The 26,392-nt window shown below is 42.6% G+C and overlaps 1 protein-coding gene and 1 long non-coding RNA gene across 2 annotated transcripts in view; one reads left to right on the forward strand and one right to left on the reverse strand.

Annotated features, from left to right (window-relative positions):
* Positions 1 to 25,289, forward strand: part of chd9 (chromodomain helicase DNA binding protein 9) — a 76,748-nt gene extending 51,459 nt beyond the window's left edge. The window contains 23 exon segments of the mRNA XM_032520892.1: positions 1,864 to 2,059; positions 2,392 to 2,574; positions 4,096 to 4,284; positions 4,472 to 4,582; positions 4,744 to 4,943; positions 5,267 to 5,466; positions 5,584 to 5,743; positions 8,340 to 8,429; positions 9,145 to 9,248; positions 9,643 to 9,760; positions 9,950 to 10,007; positions 10,108 to 10,156; positions 10,346 to 10,592; positions 10,694 to 10,899; positions 11,330 to 12,205; positions 12,485 to 12,654; positions 12,924 to 13,154; positions 14,093 to 14,267; positions 14,640 to 14,788; positions 14,966 to 15,196; positions 20,249 to 20,398; positions 20,679 to 20,783; positions 21,273 to 25,289. Of these exon segments, the coding sequence (XP_032376783.1) occupies positions 1,864 to 2,059; positions 2,392 to 2,574; positions 4,096 to 4,284; positions 4,472 to 4,582; positions 4,744 to 4,943; positions 5,267 to 5,466; positions 5,584 to 5,743; positions 8,340 to 8,429; positions 9,145 to 9,248; positions 9,643 to 9,760; positions 9,950 to 10,007; positions 10,108 to 10,156; positions 10,346 to 10,592; positions 10,694 to 10,899; positions 11,330 to 12,205; positions 12,485 to 12,654; positions 12,924 to 13,154; positions 14,093 to 14,267; positions 14,640 to 14,788; positions 14,966 to 15,196; positions 20,249 to 20,398; positions 20,679 to 20,783; positions 21,273 to 22,247 (5,173 nt within the window). The 3' untranslated portion in view covers positions 22,248 to 25,289.
* The window catches only part of LOC116692539 (uncharacterized), a 14,687-nt gene continuing 12,048 nt past the window's right edge, over positions 23,754 to 26,392 (reverse strand). Inside the window, exon 3 of the long non-coding RNA XR_004332725.1 lies at positions 23,754 to 23,764. This is a non-coding gene — a long non-coding RNA (uncharacterized LOC116692539). The remainder of the gene's footprint in view (positions 23,765 to 26,392) is intronic.

Below are 26,392 nucleotides of genomic sequence, written 5' to 3' on the forward strand. Positions count from 1 at the left end.
ACCACAACCTGAAATTTAGAGGAAGCAACATGTAGTCGTTGTCATACACTTTAGCCTGGATTGGTAGTATTACATGAATACGATGGTGTCATGCTAGTCAACTAGTGTATTTCTACCTTATTTCCCTTTCCAAAATCACTTCAGAAGAGTAGTCAAATGGTTCCCATTAGAAAAGATCCTTTTTCATTTTTATCTTCTATGTAGATTCACTCCCCTACAAAATCACTGCAGTAGGCAAGAATGATTTATTTCCATATAGAGCTATTTATGTCATCTTTTAAAAATTACTTTTTCTTTTTTCATATCGCAATATACAACTCCCGCACTTATTAGGACCCCATGCTAGTAACGGGTTGGACCCCCTTTTGCCTTCAGAACTGCCTCAATTCTTCGTGGCATAGATTCACAAGGTGCTGGAAGCATCCTCAGGGAGTTTGGTCCATATTGACATGATGGCATCACACAGTTGCCGCAGATTTGTCGGCTGCACATCCATGATGCGAATCTCCCGTTCCACCACATCCCAAAGATGCTTATTGGATTGAGATCTGGTGACTGTTAAGGCCATTGAGTACAGCGAACCATGTCATGTCACAGAAACCAGTCTGTGATGATTCCAGCTTTATGACATGGCGCATTATCCTGCTGAAAGTAGCCATCAGAAGTTGGGTACATTATGGTCATAAAGGGATGGACATGGTCAGCAACAATACTCAGGTAGGGTGTGGCGTTGCAACGATGCCAATTGGTACCAGGGGCCCAAAGAGTGCCAAGAAAACATTCCCCACACCATGACACCACCACCACCAGCCTGAACCGTTGATACAAGGCAGGATGGATCCATGCTTATGTTGTAGACGCCAAATTCTGACCTACCCCATCCGACTGTCGCAGCAGAAATCGAGACTCATCAGACCGGCAACGTTTTTCAATCTTCTATTGTCCAATTTCGATGAGCTTGTGCAAATTGTAGTCTCAGTTTCCTGTTCTTAGCTGAAAGGAGTGGCACCCGATGTGGTCTTCTGCTGCTGTAGCCCATCTGCCTCAAAGTTCGACGTACTGTGCGTTCAGAGATGCTCTTCTGCCCACCTTGGTTGTAACGGGTGGTTATTTGAGTCACTGTTGCCCTTCTATCAGCTCGAACCAGTTGGCCATTCTCCTCTGACCTCTGGCATCAACAAGGCATTTCCGCCCACAGAACTGCCGCTCACTGGATTTTTTTCTTTTTCGGACCATTCTCTGTAAACCTAGAGATGGTTGTGCGTGAAAATCCCAGTAGATTAGCAGTTTGAATACACTCAGACCAGCCCTTCTGGCACCAACATCATGCCACGTTCAAAGTCACTCAAATCCCCTTTCTTCCCCATACTGATGCTCGTTTGAACTGCAGGAGATTCTCTTGACCATGTCTACATGCCTAAATGCACTGAGTTGCCGCCATGTGATTGGCTGCTTAGAAATTAAGTTCGTTTAACGAGCAGGGACAGGTGTACCTAATAAAGTGGCCGGTGAGTGTATATCACAGGGAAAAACATATTGCAATGTCAGATTTTTTTTTCAAATATCGTGAAGGCCTAGCATAACCTCTTCATGTAAAAAACAGTTTTATCTATCTAGGATACAGTGCCTCAGGAAGCAAAATCAAAGTAGTTTTTTTGGTAAATATTTGAAGACCCGATCCATAAGTACTTCCGTTTAAAGCTTACGTCACTAAATCAAACTCTTCAAGAAAACATGAACACAATTTTTTACGTTTAAATAAACTTCACCTAATGCAGAAGGTGAATATCATGCAGAATGAGCCATATATTTAATGAGTGCATATACTGTACATGCATCATGGGTCATTTCTTTGTGTTGCAGGTACTTGTATGAGCGAATAGATGGACGTGTTCGTGGGAACCTGCGGCAGGCAGCTATCGACCGCTTCAGTAAGCCCGACTCGGAACGCTTTGTTTTCCTTCTGTGCACAAGAGCTGGTGGCCTGGGAATCAACCTCACAGCAGCAGACACATGCATCATCTTTGACTCGGACTGGAACCCACAGAACGACCTGCAGGTATGACACAAGCACACACAAACTCACTTAGCGGTAGATGCAACATAATGCTGTAGATTTCTACCATTAGTGCAGGCATTAAAGAATTTTGGCACTCTGATAATTATCTCTTGTCCGACATCTGCTCATGTAAACACCTGCCAACAAGACCAAAAGTGCTTTACACCACTTTTAGTCTCCAATCTATCTACTACAACTTTCACAACAAATTAATCATTAAAGATCAGTTGACATTTGGGTCAAACCAAAGATATCAAAACCCCAAAGTTCCTATTTGTACCTGTAGTGCATTTTACTCAGTTTTGTTTTTCTTTCTTCTCTGCCCTTAACAGGCCCAGGCTCGCTGCCATCGGATCGGTCAGAACAAGGCAGTGAAGGTGTACCGTCTGATCACCAGGAACTCGTACGAGCGAGAGATGTTTGATCGCGCCAGCCTCAAGCTGGGCCTGGACAAAGCAGTGCTGCAGAGCATGAGCGGTCGAGATAACAGCCTGGGAGGAGGCGCCGGGGGAGGGGTATGTTTGAGAATTGTCCAAGTGGTCTGGAATGAAAATGGGGAATGAAATCATTTAGTCATGTAAATTATGTTCAGTTAATTTTCAAAGAGTTTGTTTTAAAGCCCTGGACCTTTTGCATTGAGACATAAATCTCGAAGTATATGTGCGCCTACTCTACCCACCAACTTTAGAATTTGCACGTTTCTCACACTTACTAACTCAGACTTTTCTGTTGTCATTGGGCAAGATTGAGTGATGTAAAAAAAAAAAATAAGACAAATGACTGCTTAAACAAAGTCAACAGTTTTTAATATCAGTTCTGAATGACATAAGGGGAACACAGTAACAGATGGCAGACGACAACAAGATGCCAAGCCAAGAAAAAGAACCCTAAAACTTGAAACTTATAATTTACACTTAAAGTCTAACCGATCCTATTAGAGTCTAATCTTGTTTGCAAGGGAGTGTTTGAAGTGTGTAGGTGGATGTTTTGCTGCAGTTGTTGTCCCCTGAGAATTATCAGAAGTATAAGAAGGTTGAGCTATTAGCAGGTCTCCACATCTGGTCTGACTGAAGATATTTGCATAATAAACATCTGCTTGGGTTAGATACAGGGCTGTTGATGTTACGATTTTAATAATCCAGCGTATGTCTGTTAAACGATTCATTAACTTCCTTTTTCAAATTGTACAGGTTATTTATGTTTGTATTGTTCATTATATAGTACTGCAGTGTTTGGAGCGCGTGCCTGGTTCCCAGTATTTTTTTTTTAATAACTTTATTGTGTAAATTCTCACAAACAGCTGACACAAAATGCAGTTTAAAAAACACTTGGTTCCCAGTATTGCTTGTTACACCTTCCTTGATTCAGCCTTCCACATTGGGGAGCATATAGGATACGTTCCCTCCTGGGCCGATTTACTTTTACCTTCACTTTACCAGCAGTATCTTCACAAGATGAAGCATCTGTCTTGATAAGTTTGTTGTTTTCATTGTTCACTATTAACTCTCATTCATAAGCTACACTCACTATGGCACCGCTTGCTCTCCTTGCTCGACCACAAATGTCCTGACGTCACTCTCTCAACTCATCTGCAATTCTCTTAACGTGCTGCTTGCAGCATTGTTGGGTGGCATGCCCGTTCAAAGAGTTCTCAAGAAAAACTCATCGGATGGTATTGTATATTTGTAGTGCCTTCCTACCTTACCAGACAAAGCGCATTACAATTGTACAGAGGCTTGTAGGCTCTCTGTTGGTAGCAGAGCCGGTGAACCGCAATCAATGAGCCATCTACCCGCTGTTGTTTAGAGCCTTGTGACAGTGTGCTGCCTGTGACGTCTTTTATGCATGCAGGGATTGTTCGAAAAACATACGCACACATACGCACAGAAGTCCTCGATTTATAGTTGGATTATGTTACCATACTGCTTCATTTTGCGCCTCGAGTCCATTTGATATTCACTTTGGTCTTGGTCATTTATTTGTATTTGTTGTGTATGGTTTGTTGACTCTAAATACCTTTCTCCTTCTCACCTCAGGCAGTGCAGCAGCAGCAGCTGTCTAAGAAGGAGATTGAAGATCTGTTGCGACGTGGTGCATACGGGGCCATCATGGATGAGGAGGATGAAGGGGCCAAATTCTGTGAGGAGGATATCGATCAGATCCTCCAGCGCAGGACAAAGACCATCACCATTGAGTCTGAGGGACGAGGATCCACCTTTGCTAAGGTGAATAAAATGGATAAACACAACTGCTCTAACACATGAAGTAAATGTCTATACCCAGTCCTCACCATCTAATTAGGTGGATGGCTGCAATTAAAATTGTACAGGTCACTGGCAGTCTTCATGATACATCATACAGGGAATGGGAAATAATATTATGGTTTAATATGATTCAAATGTCTGCTTTCAGGCCAGTTTTGTGGCGTCTGGAAACCGCACAGACATCTCCCTGGATGACCCCAACTTTTGGGACAAATGGGCCAAAAAAGCTGACATTGATATGGAGATGGCCAACGGCAGAGTATGTACTTCACCACAAATAAAAAAGGGCATAATTAAGATCTAACTTTAAAAAACATGTTACATATCATAAATATATAATTGCCTGACATCCAGTAGGGTTGCAGCCTTACTTAAAGCCTTTTGCTAAAATGTATTGTGCCCTCCACTCCCTCGCTACAGAACAGCTTGGTGATCGACACTCCTCGTGTCAGAAAGCAGACAAGGCCGTTCAGTGCCACCAAGGATGAGTTGGCAGAGCTTTCAGAGGGCAACAGCGACAGTGACGACACCAAACCTAAGCTCAGGCGAAACCACGACCGCCTCAACAGCTACGGACGCACAGAGTGCTTCAGAGTAGAGAAGAACTTGCTTGTTTATGGGTAAGATGTCAAATAGTTTATGCCATTTAACTATAGCAACTGTCTTGATCTTGTCCATGTATAAGACTGAACTGGTGTTTTAAACAGAAACCTAACTAAAAAAAAGTTGTAATAGGCCACAGGAACCATAAATCGATTCATCCTAAGATCCCTAACTGTATGAAACTAATGTCAGTTATATACGAACGAACAAGGCTTCCGTCACTATGATTGTAAAGCCAAGCACATGTTGAGTTTTACAAAAAAGGTGTCCTTCAAGTAGTATAGCTTGACAATAGTGATACTCTCAATCTTAAATTTGGCTTTTCTCTTTTGTTGTCCAGGTGGGGTCGTTGGAAGGATATTCTCAACCATGGGCGATTTAAGAAGCAACTGACAGAGAGGGATGTGGAGTCCATCTGCAGGGCCCTGCTGTCTTACTGCCTGGTCCATTACCGAGGAGATGACAAAATTAAAAGCTTCATGTGGGACCTGATTGCCCCTACTGAGGACGGACGCACCAAGGAGTTGCAGAATCACCTGGGTGAGAGGACTTCCAGCCTACATTTAACTGGCCTTGACACAACACGTAGTGGGATTTAGGAAACAATTTAATTTCCTATACTGTGTCATGACTCTGAACCTACTCCTTTTCCACCAGGTCTGTCTGCTCCAGTCCCTCGGGGCAGAAAGGGTAAGAAAATGAAGATCCAGTCCAGCTCTTTTGACATCCACAAAGCTGAGTGGCTTCGGAAGCACAACCCAGAGCACATGCTTCAGGATGACGGCTACAAGAAACACCTCAAACACCACTGCAACAAGTAGGTGTTCCTTATTCCACTTCACATTTATCTATTTATCTATCTATCTATCTATTTATATATCTATATCCATTTAACTTAATTAGTATTTAGTCTTAGTAGTATTTGTGTTTAAACCTTAATGCTATTATAGCGACTGGCGGGTGGTCATTATTCTCTTCTAGCACAGATTGTGTTAGTTTATTTTTAATAGAATGAAGTCCAAGTGTTTGAAAATACAATTTGCACATGGCTTAAACTGTGGCATTTCCAAGCCACAATAATTAGGAGGCACTAAAACATATATTGGAGCTGACAGTTGACTGATTTGTTGGCATGCATCACATTGAGACCAACTGATTGATGTGATTTCTAATGAGACTTACTTTAACCCAGGTACTGGCCGTCAGAGATCGCTCTTATTTACATACAGAGGAGAAAAGATGGCTGCTATTAAAACATGGGCCGCTGAGATATAAAGCTAAATAGCTGGCTGCTTCTTTTTAAAAGGCGGACTTGTGTCCATCGGGCTTTAGACACAGAGCGCCACAGCTTCCATAGAAAGTTCTCCATTGTTTCCCGGTCTAGTTGTGCTGAATCCAGGGATTGTCTGATATGTGACATGCCAGGCAAATAGGGACACAGCAGGGTTTGCTGACTTCTGTGTTTTCACTCCGAGGACCTGGAATGTGACTGGTGTGGGTGGGTGGGTGGGGGGGGGATTTCTGACGGTTACCAAAAGTCTTTGAACCATGGTTTCTTGGTCCTCAGCTAGCAGTGTGCTTGTGCTTTTTACTGTATAAATATCAGATATCCTTTACTGCATACTGTAGTAAAGATTTGAAACTCATCAAATCTGCTTTGACATCAAGGACACATGCTTGAGAAGGCACATTTCTATGTCATAGTGTTTGTGGGTTTTGAATCAGAATAGCATCTGTTACTCAGTAGCTCCCTGGGTTTTGATGGATTATTTTATGTGAACACACCATGCGTGATTGTTGCCATGCCACTCATGTCATGCATACTTTTTTTTTATTTGGTTCTGAAAGACCGTGTATGACTTTACTCAGAGAGGACGCAGGGTATCTTAGAAAACCACATCACACACACTGACTAACAAAGGCATAGAAGGAGAGTGATGAAGGGCTGTGCAGACAGGCAGAGGAAGCGGCAGCTGCTCCTGGGCGGGTCCAGTCTCACACTAGGATGGAGGGTGGAGGAGGAAAAGGGAAGAAGTTCAAGGCTTTGATTTACCAGAGCTACAAGTCCACACTGGTCAACACAAACATCAATCACTCTAACAGAAAGACAAACCAGGGAACCCTACAGTTTTTTATTGTCCATTTAGTATACAGGGATTGATTTGGGGCTCATTCATAACAATATTTAGCTGAATTACAGTGTAAAAAGATTAAATGCCTGGCATTCTATATTTCAGAGCTTACAACTCTTTTGGTGCTCTTGAAAGACGAGAAGCACTGTAGAGAAGCCTTGGCAGGAGACAAGGCCACAAGTTTACAATCAAGTGGCTGCTAATACAAAGATGTAGAAAGTGTCACAGTTTACTCAGAGGGATTTTTTTTTTTCACTCTTCCAGTCTCATTCTTATTTGTGAAACTTTCAGATTTTATCAGTAATCTGGCATAAGGTGCCAGACAATTGTGCTCTATGCTACTAACTGAGAATGAGTTAAATGTTGACAATTTACAGGTACTTGGCAAAATGATTATTTTTCTTCTCTAATTTGGTTTGAATAGTAGTTTTATTAGGGAGGTTTTAGGCGCTTCATTGAGATGGTCCCATTCTGTAAAGGGTAAGACAGCTAATAACTCCACAGTAATAATCCCTGCATTGCCTGGATTTTGCAATCATGCCAGAAATCCTTAAAACCTCCCGTCTTGCATTTTTTTCGAGAGCCAGCATTACATGATGAAGTACTGAAATAATTTTGTGTTCAGCCAAATTGATTACACAGAACACATTCTTCATCAAGCAAATCTTAAGTCATGCCAGACATTCCAGGCAGGCACACCAGTGAACCACAGTTCCCACCACTTCACTGTCTCTTCGTTCAAAGCCTGTAGGCTGTTATGTGTGATCATGCGTCACAGTGCTAATGTCTCCCCTGTGAGTCAGCCTCTACCTTGTCAGCCTCGACTTCCCAGCCTTCATCTACTGCCAGAGCACGACCACATGACGACTGGAGAGAGACTGTTGTCTGTTCATCCGACCCTCGGAGCCTGGCTGCGGAGCTGCCCAGGACTCCTTGTGTGGTCAAGACAATTATATTGAGTTCAGTAGAACTATAATTCACCAAGTTGATTAATTAACCTGCTCTGTGGAAGGCCTGTAGCTGTACACGCACTAAAATAAAATCCTAGAAAACCGGTGTACGTATTATACTTAAATTCATTAAGTGATGTTTGTGTGTAATGAAAGGACAAGAACTATACAGTACAATATTAGGATTACAGCTGAATTGACACACATTTTACTCATTTACATTGTGTTCAACAGGTTGCTGTGTGTGTGTGTCTGTGTGTGTTGGTTCTGCTCGCTCAGCGTTTGTGCGTGGTCAGGGCTTTGTTGTGACCAGTGGTTTTTCTCTGTGCAGGGTGCTGCTCAGGGTTAGAATGCTCTACTACCTGAAACAAGAGATCATAGGAAACCAGGCCCAGAGGGTGCTAGACGGCGTGGACTCCAGGTGAGCAGACGTTACCTTGTCTTACATATACCTTCTGGCCCATGTTTTGTCAATGCTTTTTTTTCTACAACTGCCCTGACTGCTTGAGACTCTTGAAACACTATGTTTAAAAAATAATGCTGTGGATGGTAGAGTTGTTGTGTCATTCATGGCCTGCTCAGCTATAGCTAAATTCATGATGTATACAGAAGTGAGTCAGATGGATTTAGCAGCATAAATACACTATAGACCCGGGCAGAGTTTTCCATTGGCAACAGCCGGGATTCCGTATCAAGGTGAAATAGCTGCCTCATAGATTTTTTTTCCCTGAGTGGAAAGTGTGGGAATTAGCATATGGTATCAACCTGTTGCAAGAAGAAACAACTGATCAGCCAAATGAATAAGACTGTTGTAGAGCTCCACCTGCTGGTGAAAGATGGTCAAGTTTCTTTTTTGTTTTCTAATTAAACATGGCTGTTAAAAATAGTTAATCAAAACCACTGTTAACAAGGAAATTACTATTGAAAGTGAAAAGAGGCTTTTATTGTTTAACAATTCTCATTCTGTTTCACAATAAAAGCCCTTGATGGCGAGCTGTGATATGTTGGGCCTCCTGAACAGTGGGAAGTGTTTGCATTAACACATTGTGAGCAGATTAAACAAATTCAGTAAATGAATTAAATCAATAAAGATCCCCCACCTCCTAATATCTGTCTAAATCTTCTCCTCATTTTAGTGAGATAAAGATCTGGGTGCCAGACCCTGACCATTCGGAGCTGCCAGCCTTGTGGTGGGATACCATTTCTGACAAGTGTCTGCTGCTGGGTGTCTATAAGCATGGTAAGAAAGCTCAGCTCTTACTGTGACATTTGTTTGTTTAATAAGGTATTCCAATTGAGAAACAAATTGTGCCATAAATTTTAAACTTAACTTTTCTTATCTTTACTTACAAAGCATCTGTGGTCGCTTTACAGAAGAGGGAAAAGTTAGAACCTGAAAACATGTCATGAAACAACAATCTGCTATGTAACTGTACCAATATTTAAAGTTATCCTAAGACTAATTGTTTTAAAAAGTTAAACATTATTTTAACTGATAATTTAGTCTTTACTATTTGAGTGTTTAGTTTTCTATTGATACAAGGTGATTGTGAGAAATCATCCAGCTTGTGTATATTGCCTGGTCCCTATTTACGAGTTTCCACACATTATCCCGTCTTCCTGTACACTCGCAGGTTATGAGAAGTACAACACTGTTCGTGCAGATCCTACCCTGTGCTTCCTAGAGCGTGTGGGACGACCAGATGAGAAGGCCATCGCTGCAGAACAGAGAGGCAACGATTTTATGGATGGGTCAGTACAAACATTATGTGGTCTTTTGTTTTATTGTGCTTGGTCTAAATTTAGATATACTTTTGTAAAACTTTAAATAAAATTTGTGTGTGTGTGTGTGTGTGTGTGTGTGTGTGTGTGTGTGTGTGTGTGTGTGTGTGTGTGTGTGTGTGTGTGTGTGTGTGTGTGTGTGTGTGTGTGTGTGTGTAGGGATGTGGATGACCCAGAGTACAAGCCTGCTCCAGCCCTGCTGAAGGATGATATGGAGGTAAGAACGACCTGAACCAAAGGGGCATGTGGTGCCAGACTGCATCACAGTTGGGTAACCTTATATTCCTGCTATAAACACACACTGTCTTCTCATGCAGGATGACGCCTCTTCTCCTGGAGACTTGATTGTCACTGACAACGCTGGAGGTGAGTGTTAGATGCTTGTAATCCACAGTGGATTATCATTACTATGATGATTATAAATACAGGCTTCCCGCAGGCGATGGAAATCTAAAGAAATTGTGAAATTTGAAGTTAGGATAAAAATGACACATGCATGACACGACACAAAACATGGAATGGCACTCTCTGTACTTGTATATTACTCTGATCCAGATGCAGTCCCAGCGACAGAAGGCGAAACGTCCTACTGGCCTTCGCCCTCGGTGCTGACAGCCAGACTAAGGCGACTAATCACAGCCTCTCAACGCTACACCAAGAGCAGGCAGATCCTCCAGATCCACCAGACCCAGACTCCCTCTCCTTCGTCCATGATACTGTCGGCTCCACTCTGCCCGCTGCCATCTACACTCAACGATACGCTCAACCCCAAGATGGTTGCTAAGATTGAACGGCAACAAAGGTTAGATTGCAAAGCGGATCAATGTATAGAAATGAAGTGCATCTTGAAGTTTTCGATCAGTGAGAAGCAATATCAATATATTATATTTTCTCTTTCCTCAGGTGGACCAGACGAGAAGAAGCTGACTTCTACCGTGTGGTCTCCACTTTTGGTGTTGTATTCGACCCAAACCTTGGCCGATTTGACTGGGCCAAGTTCAGGGCCATGGCTCGGCTGCACAAGAAGACTGACGAGAGCCTGCAGAAATACCTGTGTGCTTTTACCGCCATGTGCCGGAGGGTGTGTCGCCTGCCACCCAAAGAGGGAGGTCAGAAATCTACTTGCTTATTCACACATCTACACACACACTTACACGCACAAGCTGTCTTTTTTTATTGTTATACACACATTAAGCAAATAAGTCTGGACACAAAGATCACAAAAAGAATTGACATATTAAAATATATAATATACATACACAAACATATACACTTTTCTTAGCATAAAGTCCGTAAGTTGCCAGTTGCTTTAATTTTATTCTTGGCTGTAAATGGTTTTATGCTGGAGAGAGGTCAGTAGCACCTTAATAAAAAGGTGGCTAAGGTAGAGGGGCTGATAAAGTTAATCATTTGTGGAAAGGCAAACATAGTGATGTTTAAGCTCCAGGCAAAAACAGGTCTTTGTGTTATGTACCTGTGGAGCAGCCTTAATTTTGCCTTGCACACTCTCTCACACCTCCTTCTTCGTCTTCATTCCAGACTCTGCAGTGGACCCGTCTCTGACCATCCAGCCCATCACAGAGGAGCGAGCATCTCGTACACTGTACAGAGTAGAGTTGCTTCGTCAAGTGAGGGAACAAGTACTCCGCCATCAGTTACTCTATGAGCGCCTGCCGCTGTGCCAGATGAGCTCTGACTTGCCTGTCTGGTGGGAGGCTGGTACCCATGACCGTGACCTGCTAATTGGAGCTGCCAAGCATGGCGTCAGTCGCACAGATTACCACATTCTGAGAGACCCTGAGCTCAGCTTCATGGCTGCCCAACGCAACTACAGCCAAACAAAAGCAGCACAGCAGCAATCACATACACCCAACCTCCTTCTGCACCCTCAGTGCCAGGCCTCTAGCTCAGTATTGACAGGTTCTCCGCTGCCTCCACCCGCGCCGAGAGATGCAGAGCCCAGTGAGGTTGTACCTAAAGTGGAACTAGCCTCAGAGGGGGAGGATGGCCGGGAGAAGCAGGGGGAGAATTGGAGCCCTCCTCGAGCACCAGCTACTCCCACAGGTTTGGAGGAGAAGCCGTTGTCTGAGATGAGGGATAAAGAAAGGCAGATGGTGGCGGCACGAACCAAACCCCTGACACCCAACTCCTCTGAGCGGAAACCTAAGAAGTCCAGCAAGAGGAGCCGCAGGGAGGCTAGGCGGGGTTCAGAGTCTGACTCAGATGGCTCTTCCTCAAGCTCTTCATCACGCTCCTCTTCCTCTTCCTCATCATCATCTTCTTCCTCCTCACATTCCGGATCCAGCTCATCCTCCTCTTCATCATCTTGCTCCTCTGGCTCTTCGTCATCCTCTTCGTCCTCCTCATCCTCTTCCGAGGACAGTGAAAGTGAGGGAGGGGAAAAGAAGAAGAAAGGTGAGAACCTCAAACCTGAACTCTTTCAAATGTGTAGATGACAAAAGAAATTGTCATTTATTGTTTTTTTTTAGCAAAGAAACGTTTCACTGAATTACTAACCGTCTAGATTGTTTTAAGTAAATATTCTACCCACATTTTTTTTCTTTAGTTATTCTGCTGCTGACTCTAGAGGACTGTAAGAAGAGATCTATAAAAATGTGTCCAAAGAAGTGAAAATACTTTAAAATGCATAGGTATTTTTATCAGGTCTGTCTCTGTGTCCTGTGACATTCTCAGTGCCGGCACCAACAACTGTAAAGGGCTTTGATGAGGACAGTGTGGCGTCTCTGAGCACTACACAGGATGAAACCCAAGACAACCATGCGGCCGAGAACGGCATCACTAACAACTCCTCGCATCCTTTCCAGGGAGGAGGGTACATGCTCGCTGCATCCTACTGGCCAAAGGTGAACTACTGTACATGTGTGCAATCCGGTCCCTGTTACTGATACATAACAATTAAACTGCAAGGCTTATGAAGCATCAAATAGTGTATTAAGCTAAGGGGAATATTTCATCATTGAATATAATAAGTATTTGTCTCTGATTACTTTTAATGATAGAAGTCATAAAAACTAATCAATATTAAAAACATCAGCAGTTGCATAGTGGGCAGAAGGGAAATCAAACTGATTCGAGAGTTTGAGTGGGCTGAGTGTCTATGCTGTTTATTCAGGATCGTGTGATCATCAACCGCCTGGACAGCATCTGCCAGGCAGTGCTGAAGGGCAAGTGGTCAGGAACACGTCGGGTCTACGAGCCTGGAGGTGCAGTGGCCTCCTTCTACACCACCAAGCTGCTGGACAACGCCAACAGCCTGTGCGAGGACCCCTCTTCCTCACCACAGGGGTCAAAGGTGACCAAGCATGTTGCAGAAAACAAGGAGTTCTCAGTAAAACTCAACGATGTATGTTGATTTCTCCCTTCCTCCCCTCCTACCTCCGCTTCGCCCTAATCGTAGCACCCTACCACTTCTGCTGCCATGACCGGTGCTAGCTGCCGTGTTCAGCATGTTTCTCTGGTTCTCTTCCTTCTTTCCTTTGGGTGTGATTAGTGGTTTTGACTGCCTGGCAGGAGGAGAGATTAATTTAATAGCAGCCTTCCTCTTTTTTTCCCACACACTCAATTTGAATTGGTCTCTGAGGCTGTGATTACATGAGCACAAATCACTCAGTCATGAGAATATAATAAGGTTCAGTTTGAAGCCTCTCTAGACCGAAGGAGTTTTGCTTATAATCTGATTGAAACGGAGACCTCGGCTGTGGGTGTTTTCTAGTATGCTTCTCGGCAATGTGGCTATTAACTTGGCAGGCCACTGACTTGCTTCCATTTAGTCCTTGCTTTTGTGTTGCTTTTTGACAAGGATATTTTCCCAAATTGTATGTTGTTTGTTTTTTACAACGCAGACCTTCAGACAACTGCTGGGTCTTACCTATACAATATATATATATATATATATATATATATATATATATACTTACAGCGGCTATCTCTTTGGCATGGCTTTCCACTACAGTCCAAACTATGAATAGATTTTACCCACTGCCCTAATAGCCATTACCATCTGTGTGCACCAATGCTACTAACAAGAAATACCTTTAACATATTTGCCTTCATTGTAAGACATGCTTATAAATGAGATAATTTGACATAAAAAGAAATTCAACATACATAGAATTTTGGAAATAACACAAGACAAATTTACTTTGAGCCTTAAATAGCTGGATGGACAATCGGACTGAGAAATTAAGCTAAAGTTTCTCCTGTTTGTAATTCTTTTTTTCTGTGATTTATAAAACTTTCTTAGGCATATCCAACACCTTTGTTTGTCTGTGTGTATAGCAGGAGGGAGGTCTGAAGTTGACCTTCCAGAAACAAGGTCTACCTCTGAAGAGGCCACTGGAGTCAGAAGAGGGCCCCCAGGCCCAGCAGCAGTACCTAGCACGGCTTCATGAGCTGCAGAGTGCCTCGGACACAGGCCTGGCAGACATCACCAAGCCTCAGTGCAGCTTCGAGGCTGGTGTGTTCATTTCAAATCCAGAAAACTGAGACCTGTGTATACAGAATGTGTTGAGATGAGCTATCCTGTTTTCCTATACCCCCACTAGATGGCAGCAAAGTATATATGTGGTGACTTGAAAACCACAGAGACACTGGACAACTTCTGTAGTCCTACTCACTTTGTTTACACAGATATTTAAGTAGAAAATGTTCGGTCTAAAATATATCTAGACTTTTTTATAAAATACAGTAACCAGAGGTGAAAGCTTATTTAAGTTTGAGAGTGCCTAAAATTTAAGATAATTTCCAGATGTATCTCAAAGCTTTGTCCTTAATCTTTAATTAAAACGTAACACAGTAGTTCACAGCTAACAGGGTGCGTCTTCTGCAGTGCCTCCAGGTCTTACCGGTCAGATGAGGCTTAATGGAGTACTGGATGGCCAGCCAGTGGTTAAGAGGCGGAGGGGGAGGAGGAAGAACGTGGAGGGGATGGACCTGCTCTTCATGAACAGGAGTAGAGTCCCTGCTGTTCCTGATCAGGTAAGCGGTTACCTTAGGAGCTTGTGTGCCTTAATAGATATGTATTTTACCACAAAGCTTCAAATTTGAAATTATGGTTGGTGCTATGGTTATTTGTACAGATAATAAAGTTGGTTTGCCAATGTTTTCTGTATATGATGTAATGTAAAACACTTTTCTGTGCTTTTGTATCTCCAGGTGCCTCCAGGGTGGGGTGGTATTGGCCAGGTGGGCATGGCTGTGGCCCCTGTGCCGGGCTTCAGCCAGAGCTCCAGTCAGGTCCCAGCGGACACTGACAGCAGGGTCCCTGTCATCAACCTCAAAGATGGCACCCGGCTTGCTGGGGATGACGCTCCCAGGAGGAAGGATCTAGAACAGTGGCTAATGGAGCACCCTGGCTTTGTGGCAGACACAGGAGCCTTTATCCCTGTGAGTCCATTTTTCCTATAACATACAGGTTTTTTTGTGGTGTTACCCGAAAGTAATATTTCTTTCTAGTTATGTTAGAGGTAAATAAGGTCATGATAAGATATCAAAAATGTTCAGATAGTTGAAATTTGGATTTCATGGAATAATAAATATGCTGTACATACTGTATTGCTGTCACGTAAATCCACCCACAAGGGCAGAGGTTTTCTAATGCAATTGATGCAACACCTTGTAAGGCAAGGCAAGGCAAGGCAGCTTTATTTGTATAGCACATTTCAGCAACAGGCAATTCAAAGTGCTTTACACAAAATCAGTTAAACAGATAAAACACAAGTAAAAACAGTTAAAATCACAAGCATTAAAAACGGTAAAAACACATGAATAGACAGTTAAAAACAAAGAGAAAAATAAACACAAAGAATAAAATTTACAGTGCAGCATAAGAAATTTAAAGAAATGATTAGTCATTTAAAGAAAGGCAGCATCAATAGAAAGGTCTTCAGCTTGATTTAAAAGAACGAGAGTAGCAGCGGATCTACAGGTTTCTGGGAGTTTATCCAGATATGAGGAGCATGAAACTGAAAGCTGCTCACCCTGTTTAGTTCTGACTCTGGGGACAGAAAGCAGACCTGTCCCAGATGACCTGAGAGGTCTGGGTGGTTCATGTGTAGTAGCAGATCAGCATATATTTTGGACCTAAACCGTTAAGTGATTTATAACTAGCAAGAGTATTGAAATCAATCTTGAGACACAGGAAGCCAGTGTAAAGACTTCAGAACTGGAGTGATGTGATCAGTTCTCTGGTCTTAGTGAGGACTCGAGCAGCAGCGTTCTGAATCAGCTGCAGCTGTCTGATTGTTTTTTAGGAGACCTGTAAAGACCCCGTTACAGTAGTCAAGTCTATGAAGATAAAGGCATGGACAAGTTTTTCAAATCCTGTTGACACATAAGTCCTAACCCTTGATATATTCTTAAGGGGATAGTAGGCTGACTTTGTAATTGTCTTAATGTGGCTGTAAAGTTCAGGTCTGAGTCCATGACTACAACAAGATTTCTGGCTTGTCTGTTGTTTTTAACATTGTTGTTTGAAGCTGAGCGCAGACTTTTAATCGTTCCTCTCTTGCTCCAAAAACAACCACCTCAGTTTTTCTTCATTTAATTTCAGAAAGTTCTGGCACATCCAGGTTAATTTGTTCGATGCACTTAGTCAGTTGTATGGACTATAGTCCCCTGGCGATAAGGTATGTAAATTTGTGTGTCGTCCGCTAACTATGGTAACATTTTTGTTTTTCTCATAATCTGAGCCAGTGGAAGCATGTAGATGTTAAAACGAAGAGGCCCCAGAATGGAGCCTTGCGGAACTCCGCACGTCATATTTGTACGCTCAGATGCATAATACCTATAGACACAAAGTAATCCCTATTCTTTAGGTAGGATTCAAACCAGTAGTACTGAGCCAGAAAGGCAACGCAGTTTTCCAATCGGTCTAGTAGTATGTCGTGGTCGACCGTGTCAAATGCAGCACTGAGATCAAGTAATACTAAGATTGAAATTTTGCCATTATCTGTGTTAAGGTGGATGTCATTAAAGACTTTGACAAGAGCCGTTTCAGTGCTGTGGTGTGGTCGGAAACCCGACTGAAAGGTATCAAAACTGTTGCTTAGTGACAAGAAATGGTTGAGTTGTTGAAAGACTACTTTTTCAATGATTTTACTTAAAAACGGAAGGTTTGATATTGGCCTATAGTTGCTCATTAGTGACTTGTCTAGGTTGTTCTTTTTTAAGAGTGGCTTGATTACTGCAGTTTTCAGGGCCTGTGGAAAGATACCTGAAAGAAGAGATGTGTTCACAATCTGTAGAAGATCAGAAGTCAAACAATTGGAAACATTTTTGAAAAGTCGTTGGTAGAACATCAAGGCAACAGGTCGAGGTTTTCGATGTTTGAATAATGTCCTCCAGGTTTGTATGGTTGATCGTGTGAAATCTTGTCATATTGGAAATATTTTGCTTGAACACTGTGACAACACTATCCTGGACTTGATATGGAGGCACTGACTGTTTGTCTAATCTTTGAATTTGTCTTTGAAGAAGGAGGCAAAGTCATTGCAGGCCTTGGTAGATAAAAGTTCAGATGCTAATGGTACTGGAGGGTTTGTTAACCTATCAACAGTAGCAAACAAAGCACGGGAATTATTATTGTTTCTAGAGATAATATCAGAGAAAAAGGACCTTCTTGCATTCCTCAGTTCCAAATTATAAATGCGAAGTCTTCTTTATAGGAGTATAATGGACCAGGAGATTTGTTTTTTCGCCACCTTCGTTCAGCTTTCCTACACTCTCTTTTTCTGTCTCACCAGTAGGACATTTCTCCATGGAGATCTTTTCTACCAGATACAACTTGACCTTAGTGGGGAGCAAGGCATCAATAACATTTGTATTTTACAGTTGAAATTATCCACAAGCTCACTGACTGATAGCCCAGAGAGGGCTGTGGGGAGGAGAAAAGCTGTATAAATGTGTCACTGGTGTTTTCAGTGATATACCGTTTTCTGATTATCTTTGTTTGGACACTTTTGGGCACAGAGATAGTGCCGTTAAAGAAAACACAGGAATGATCTGAGAGAGCAACGTCAGTCACCACAACCTTGGAAATGTTCAGACCTTTGGAGACAATCAAGTCCAGAGTGTGCCCCTTATTGTGGGTGGGCTCCGTCACATGCTGAGTCAGTCCATAGTTCTCAAAAACACAACACAGCTCTTTGGTCCCCCTGTCCTGGGGGCTGTCAACTGAATGTTAAAATCACGCAATGTTACACAATCAAAGTTAATGCAGATAATAGACAGCTCAGTGAAGTCATCAATGAAGGTTGCCAAATTTAGGTGGCCTGTAGATATTTAGAAACATCGCTTGAGGGGAAGATCTTAATTGAAGAGCAACAAATATTCAAAAGAAACAAAATTTCCATAACATATTTGCGTACAGTGGAATGAGTCATTAAACAAAATGGCGCGTCACCTCCTTTCTTATTCACTCTTCTCACTCATAAAACTGAAGTTAGGGGAGCTGACTCGATGAGAACAGCAGCGTGTTATTGGTCTAACCAGGTTTCAGTTAAAAACATAAAATCTAGATTGTGCTTAGTAATAAATCATTGAAAAATGATTTTCCTGCCAAAGACCTGACGTTTAGTAAGGCGTAGTGTTAGTGGTGTTTCATTTTTTGGGACAGGCGTAGGCTGACGAGGAATGGATGCTAAATTTGCTAAGTTTGCAGTTAAGTGCTATCACCCCTCTTTTCCTCATATAATCACAACAGAAATTGATGGAGAGAGATTGAATCCACAGGGCCCGGGCTTGTCTTGAAAAGGGTCATTGTAACTAGTCTGCAGCCAAGGCCCGGCATATCAGATAGTGCTTGCCAGATTTGCACACAAGCGTCTATCAGTCTGGGGGGAAGGAGTTTTCTGACATCCTGGTAGTGGTGCTTGGCGTTTTACTTTTGCCGGGGTTGGGCCATGGGGTGAGGAAGGGGTGCATAATGATGGGAAGGGAAAGGAAAGGGTGTGTGGAGACATCAGTAGAGACAGCGATGAATCCTCAGAAGGTTCGGGGTTGGGAAGGTTTGAGGGGTGGTGGACGGGTGAAGAGGGGAGTGGAGGTTTCGTGTCTCTGCTCTCTGGTCTCCCATGGTCAAATCTTTGCACAGGCGGGGGGGTGTGCTGGATACTGCCGCACTGTGTGTGTCTTCCTTTTGTTTTGTGACCTTGGCAGAGGGAGCAGATGTGTAGCGCAGAAGAGTAAGCAGATTGAGGTGAACAGCTTTACTCCTGGCTGTTAAGGGAAAGTCTATCTGCTTTAAAAAAAAGGTCTGCGCCCAGAAAAGTTTAAATTGTCAATGAACTTCGAGAGTGGACGGTACATTCAGTTGAAAGCATTTGTTTAGTCCCAACAGTCGGCTGAATCTCTCATCCCTCTTCTGACTGACGGTATAGGACCACTGATAACACATTTGCGCTTAGGGGGTGACTGTGTCAGCAGTTCCCTAAAGTCCAGTTTCAGCAATTCAGACTGTTGCTTTACAACATCATTTGACCCTATATGCAGAATAATGTTCTTCACAGTTGGGTGTGCTGCCACGATATCTGGGATTTTTTGGGTCAGTCAGACACCATGTCTTTGGGAAAACATAGTTTTGTGTGTTTTACTGTTTTTTTAAATCTTTTACAGCAGAGTCACCCACAATCAGGGTTTGAGGCCCAGTTGTTAGCTTTTTACTTTTGAATTGCTCTCAGTCCTTCCCTGCTGGTGGTGAGAGACGCAGTCCCGGTCATCAGATGACTGTCCAGCGTCTTGCAGCAGAGGAGCAAATCTGTATCCAGTTGACACCAGGTGTTGGGGGGGCATTTTGTTGCTTATTTTCCTTTTGCAGCTGTCCACGGCGTGGTCCTACTAGGTACAGGGGTTGAAGAGGGCTCTGCCCAGATGATATGCAGGCCAGACCGGTCATATCACAAATCTCAGGGCGCTGTGCCGGCCCGTTAGTCGTCCTCCATTTCCCAGGAAATGATTTACTCTTAGGCTTCGCACCAGACGAGTTCCAGGGAGGACCGCCACTTGTTGATTTATTACCAGTTCCACCCTCTGTTTCTTTGTAGTCTTGTTGGTGCTAATAGCGTGTGTAGCATACTTCTGTCCATGTTAGGGTCCATGGTAAAGTGGTGTCATTCCACAAGATCCGTTAACTTCCACGTTCACTTCTAGAAGGTGAACCTTGGTTTCCAGAAGTGCAATCTTCTGAAGGAGTTTGTAGTAGTCTTCTACGGAGAAGAAAGAGGCATCTTGCTGCTAATTAGCTTTAGCTACAATCATGTAGGACAGGCTTGAGCTATGGTAGGCCACGCTCACGCAGAAAAATGTTAAAATATGGCAATAGCCTACTATGTCTACAAAAAATGTATAGTCCAGTGTAAACTAATAGCTAGCTTGTGCAGAAAAGTCACTGCAGTTAGACATTTTCTGTCAACATGACATATTTTTCCATTTCATGTCCAGGGGGTAAATAAGATGCAAATGCAGTTCCACTTCCAGGACGGACGGCCCAAGCAGAAGAGGCACCGCTGCAGGAACCCCAATAAGATTGATGTGAACAGCCTGACGGGAGAGGAAAGGGTCCAGATCATCAACAGGAGAAATGCACGCAAGGTGTGTTTGTGTGTGGTCTTATATGTGGGTTTGAGAACAACCTCAAACACTTTGAAAAATCCTTCAAAAACTATGCCATTAATGGCCAATAATTTCCCTTTAAAATGAGATCCTACCACTACTCATCCCTTTTAAACAAGGTTAAGGGATATTTGAATGATTTGCAGTCAGATTGACAGAGTAGTGTTACCCACCTGAGATGTCTGCATGTTTCCTTAATGTAAAATATGTATCTTGCCTGTTGTGCGTTTGTTTATGGTGCCTGTCATTCTTCCTGTAGGTTGGTGGAGCCTTTGCTCCTCCTCTGAAGGATCTTTGCCGGTTCCTTCAGGAGAATCCTGAGTATGGAGTCCCACCTGAATGGGCTGATGTTGTCAAACAGTCGGTGAGTCACAAAGTAACACATTCATCAGATGAAAACTTTTACTGAGACTGTGTATATTGACACTGTTAAAAATTCAATTTGTAAGGTACTTCAAGCCAAATGTAATGAAGCCATCTGTCCAGCAACAAATCTTTTCATGAAGGCCTTGAGTTATTTTAGAGAGGTGTTGATTCAACTTTATGAACATTTTATTTCTGGTTCTATTGAATTGCAATGTGTTATACTGAGATGTGTTAATAATATTTTACATGAATGAGGGCAGGCTAAACAGTTTAAACAAAATTATATAACCTTCATGAATGTAGGATTAATTGCATTGCTGTTGTACTGGACTGCATTAGTTTTAGCTAGCTGTACCTAATAAACTAGCAATGCATGTGTTTGTTTACCCTACTGTTATTATTTATACTTTATTTGTAATGAAAAATCATCTTTAGCTGTGTTGTGTAAAACTGCTAATCCTGCATGTATCTTCCACGTTTTCTCCAGGGTTACCTCCCAGAGAGCATGTTTGACAGGATCCTGACGGGACCCATTGTTCCTGAGGAGGTGAGTCGGCGTGGACGCCGACCTAAGAATCCGCTGGCTAAGGTGGCGGCAGCAGCAGCCGCTGCTGCACCCAATCCAGCAGCCTCCGCCCTGGGTCTGAACCCCCTGCTGGCCAACGGCCTCCTCTCGGGAATGGACCTGAGCAGCCTGCAGGCCTTCCAGCAAAACCTCCAGAGCTTACAGTCCCTGCAGCTCACCGCAGGCCTGATGGGGCTGCCGTCCGACGCTAGCAACCTGGCTGCAAGTAACTTAGCTGCCATGTTTCCCATGATGCTGTCTGGTATGGCTGGATTGCCAAACCTAATTGGCATGAGCAACTTGCTCGGGAAGCCTGCTCAGGAAGGCACAGCAAGCTCTGAGGAGAAGACAAAGGGAACCAGCAGCGCTGTGACAGGAGAGCTGTCTGCCTCTAAAGCCCCCTCTCACACCTCAGACACCAAAGGAGAAAGGACAGAGGGCTCGAACTCGACTCCTTCCTCCACTTCCAGCTCCACTTCCTCTGCTTCCGCCCCACAAAGTGCTTCAGCTGCCTCTGCAGCCTCCGGTCACCCACTGTCTCTTAACCCCTTGTTACTCTCCAGTATGCTTTACCCAGGGATGCTTCTCACTCCAGGCCTTAACCTTCCTGTGTCTGCCACACAGCCGCAGAGCTCAAACAGTGACCCCACCCTACCTCCTGCTCGTCCTCCTCCACCTGCTGTCTCCCAGTCATCGCAACAGGAGATAGCTCGGCGAGCAGCAGAAAGGGACGGAGACGAGGATGACGAGGCATTAGAAGACGAAGAAGAAGACGACGACGACGACTCCGCAGAACAAAAGGAAAACAGTGGTCCTGAGGGTTCGGGGAAAGCTGAGTCATCTTCATCAGAGTCTGGGAGCTCTTCTTCATCAGATGATTCAGACTCCAGTGATTAGGAATGATCCTATGAATATATAATTATAAATTTATTTATGTATCGCCTAGAAATGTAAACATATATTCACATATATATGGATTTTCCAGCACTTATGTTGCGATTTCTTTACATGTAAATACAAAACTAACTAAAATGTTGTGTAATAAAGACTACAAAAACCTTTAAAAAAAAAACAGGAAAACTGACTTAAAATGAACTGAAATAAAATTTCAGTGTTTGTTCACAAGGTACAGTCTTGTTTTGAGACATTTTGCATGTCAGACTTTAGTAGATTTATGAACTCTGTGAACTTGTACCACAATTATGTACAATTGCAACAAAAAACGGCATTATTGTAATTATGTCAGGATTTAATTTTATTAAAAAAGTGAAACTACATCAACATGCTCGTTGAGCTGTACTATTAATATATTTTGATTGTTGGGGGTCAGGGGAATGACACTTTGACAAACACTTTGGTTTCTCTTGTAAATAGTCTGTACTTTTACAGGTCCGTTGACACTTATGCTTTGCAGATCATACGTTGGATATGTCAGCAATAACTTGGGCAGCTAATGAATGTCACTGAAGCTGTAGATTCTATCTGCCATGTTCCACCCCAGTGCACAACTCACGCAGCCTCACTTACCAGTCACTTACCTTCATGTCATGTTGGGTTTGTTCCTGCATTAGTTCCCTTACTTTTTAGAAATCCAAATTACCTGAAGCTCCCGCTTCAATATCGCATTGAGGGGGAAACCCAGGGAAAATATATATATCTTTTTTTTCATAAAACCCAAAAACTTAATTCTGTCAAATGGATTCTGATTAAATTATCTGTTGTAACAATTTTATTTTAAGGTTTCATTTTTCACATTATCTGATTTTAGAATCTCATTTTCACCATCACCTTACAAACATGTCACAACATGTCCCTGGCCGCACTTTAGCTACTCACAGTAGGCGTACACCTTCACTTGCACATCTGTTGATTTTGACTACAGCATCAGAGTCTAATAAACTCTGCGCTGTGGGGGACAGAACACAACCTTTTACTGTGTGCCAAAAAAACTGCCCTTTGACCCTTTTGAGGTTTTGACTTAGTTTTGTGTTCTCTGTGTAGAAGAAGAATTCAGGATTACTGATATAGATATTCCAACAACAACCTCGGCATATTTGACTACATCTTACCTCAACTGTGCTAGATGGATTGGCTTCACTGTGCAGATGTACATGTGCATGGGTGTGTTATTTTGCTGTCTATGTACATAATGTCCTTGTTACTGCTGGAATATGTGTGTCAGAAGCCCTTTTTTTTCTTTTCTTTTTCTCTCTCAACTGAGCTTCCACTGTGTTTTCTTTGGCTGGACTCCTCTCACCTGGTATCTCCTGCTTCCGTAACTTTCCAGTTTGAATGTTGTGTATTAAATAGGGTGCCTTGCAAGGCTACGACCCGTAGAAAACTGCTACCATTACAAGTGTTTTTGACTTTCAAACATGTCACAAGAAATTTGGAGGAAATTACAGCCCTTTGGACTTTGTGTTACATGAGCACCTGTCTACCAAAGTCTTACACAACATACACGGCACAAGCACAAAATAGTTCAAATCCTCTCTAAGATTGTAGTAATTGTCATAGTCTTGAGTATTACATTCAACACTGTGCCAAACAAGTTTGCTTCAGGAAGGGCTAAACAATAGCAGTGTGTGTTGGTGGGAGTTTGCAGCTTGGTTGTGTGTATTTCACTTTGTCTCGACTCTGTTCTGCTGATTAATGGAGCTTCAGCTAGATGTAGAAGTGCCCTTATCCTGTACCTCACGCTCTCATTTGACCGCTGTGTGACAAACTAACCGCTCAGATTTGTGCTCCACCTCCATGCCTGTGCATTCCGTTTGTCGTCCCTGCACATTTTTCACGTTCATCTGTAACCAGGATACACATAAACACTGGAATTCAAGCCGAAGTACCTTTTGTAATTTTCTCTGGCTCTAGGACTGCTGTTACACAGTGGACTGTTAGATACACATTTCAAAATAATTTCTGAAGTGAGGTTTTTTTTTAAGACTGGGTGAAACTGGTCCCCCACCCCCCCTGCTGAATTAACTCAGTCTGATTAGTTCTTAAGTATTACTGTAGCATTGTTCTGTAGTGGGTGAAACCATGAGCAGCCCCACGGTCTGAACACAAAGGCTGAAGACACGTTTTGATTTCCAATGTTGCATTAAAGTGATTTCCTTGTATGCCTGTTATATATATAGACCTCATCATGGGTTTTGCTTACAATGCAATTGCTTTTTTCTTTTTTTTCTTTTTTTTTTTATTACTAACATTACAGTATTTTTCTATGTCTGAGCAATGAACTTATACATGCCACTGTCATTTTGTATATCTGCACCTCTGCTCTCTTTAAACTCGTAGTGCCCTTATGCAAACACCCAGCCATTGCTTCTTCTGCAGTAGGTGATTGGTCTAACGACTTTCATTCATTCGTTCGTTTTTTTTGTTACCCCACAGTGATGGAACGATGACTGTGTTAAACCTCTTTAGGCCACATATGGAGAAAAAAAAATGGTAGACTAAAGATTGGACTTTTTGGTTGTCTTTAATTTTATTTCCGAGGTTGTACTGTACAAGGACTCCCACAGCACTGTTGCTGCTAGAGAGGCAGTGTTGAATCTACGTTAAACACAAGTAAACAATGACCAATATGCAAGAGGAATGACAAAACACACTACTGCTGTACAATGAGGTTTACTTTCCGTTTTCATACATGTTATCTCTGAGATGACAAAACGAGCATCATTGGTTCTGTATCTTGATTTTCAAGCTTGATAATATCCTAAATATCACCCTGGTCAGTCTCTTTTCTTCTTTTTTCTTCTTCATTGGACAGTTGTAATATTTGCAAGTTGTGGTCTGTGTAGTAAAAATAATTCTTTAGTAGTGCAGGAAAATGCGTCTTAAAAGTCATTTGTAATTTATTGGATTACTTTCTATGAAGTTCTATAGAGGAAATTGAGGTTTAATTATTTTTATTAAACATATTCTTCTGACTATCAATTAAGCGTGCCTTGCCTGTTGCTTTGTCTCGGCGCCTCATTCAAGAAATCATCAGAGTCGGGATCTTTATGGCATTCCTCAAGTGTAGACTTTATTACTGCTCTGCTCCAATCGGTTTTCCACACTGGCACTCACTGTAGAAAGCAGATGCAGTGGGAAGGCACAGTATAAATGATCTTCTGATCCTAGATGAAAGCACTCCTTAAAGGTCCCATGACATGAAAATTTCACTTTGAGGGTTGTTTTTTGACATTAGAGAGTTCCCCCAGCCTGCCTATGGTCCCCCAGTGGCTAGAAATGGCGTTACTGAGCCCTGGGTATCCTCAAAAGGGTTAAGCCTCTCTTCACAACGCGTAGCTCCTACGGCGCCATTTTGATGCTATCAAGCCATTACCTGCCTTTAGCATCCCATTGACTGCCATTCATTTTGACATCACTTTGACAGTGAATAGCTTTACATCTGATGCGTTTAAAGACTATTTGTCCATTGTTTATTTCTTAAAAAACATAACAATGTATTAAAGGCTCCATTACCTTGTATCTCACGTTATGGCTCTGTAGCAGACCTTTTTGTAAAAATAGGTTGTTAAAGTCCAAAACACAATCACATTCCACTATCCTGACTTACTGTTGCATAGTAGAGGAATTACCAAACAGTATAGGGTAAGCTTGCAGGCACTTTCGACTTACATTAGCTGTGTAGGTTTAATTACTAATGTTAACCATCATTTTAGTTAGCAAGAATTAGCCTGCGCCTGTGTTATCTTCTAACATATACCTACGCTCTCCGTCTCTGCAAGATTCAGAATGATTCAGATTTCTCTTGGCACAGCTGCCAGAAGACTTACAACTTTCAGACAGGTTGTGCGCGTCACAACTATGTCTTCAAGCTCAGTTGGAGGCTGCGCAGTAACGCTCAGCCGTCACCGGTAAAGTGCTTCTAAAAGTGCTTCACTGGTCTCCATCCAGAGTAACGGGATCTGTTGGTCCATTTCTTTAACTGTCTATGGGCATCATGCTCTGCCTTTAAGACAATGAAAGTTCAGATGGGTCAATGTGGAATCTTGCTCCTTATGAGGTCATAAGGAGCAAGGTTACCTCCC

This window comes from Etheostoma spectabile, chromosome 1 (genome assembly GCF_008692095.1).
Source record: "Etheostoma spectabile isolate EspeVRDwgs_2016 chromosome 1, UIUC_Espe_1.0, whole genome shotgun sequence".
NCBI lineage: Eukaryota > Metazoa > Chordata > Actinopteri > Perciformes > Percidae > Etheostoma > Etheostoma spectabile.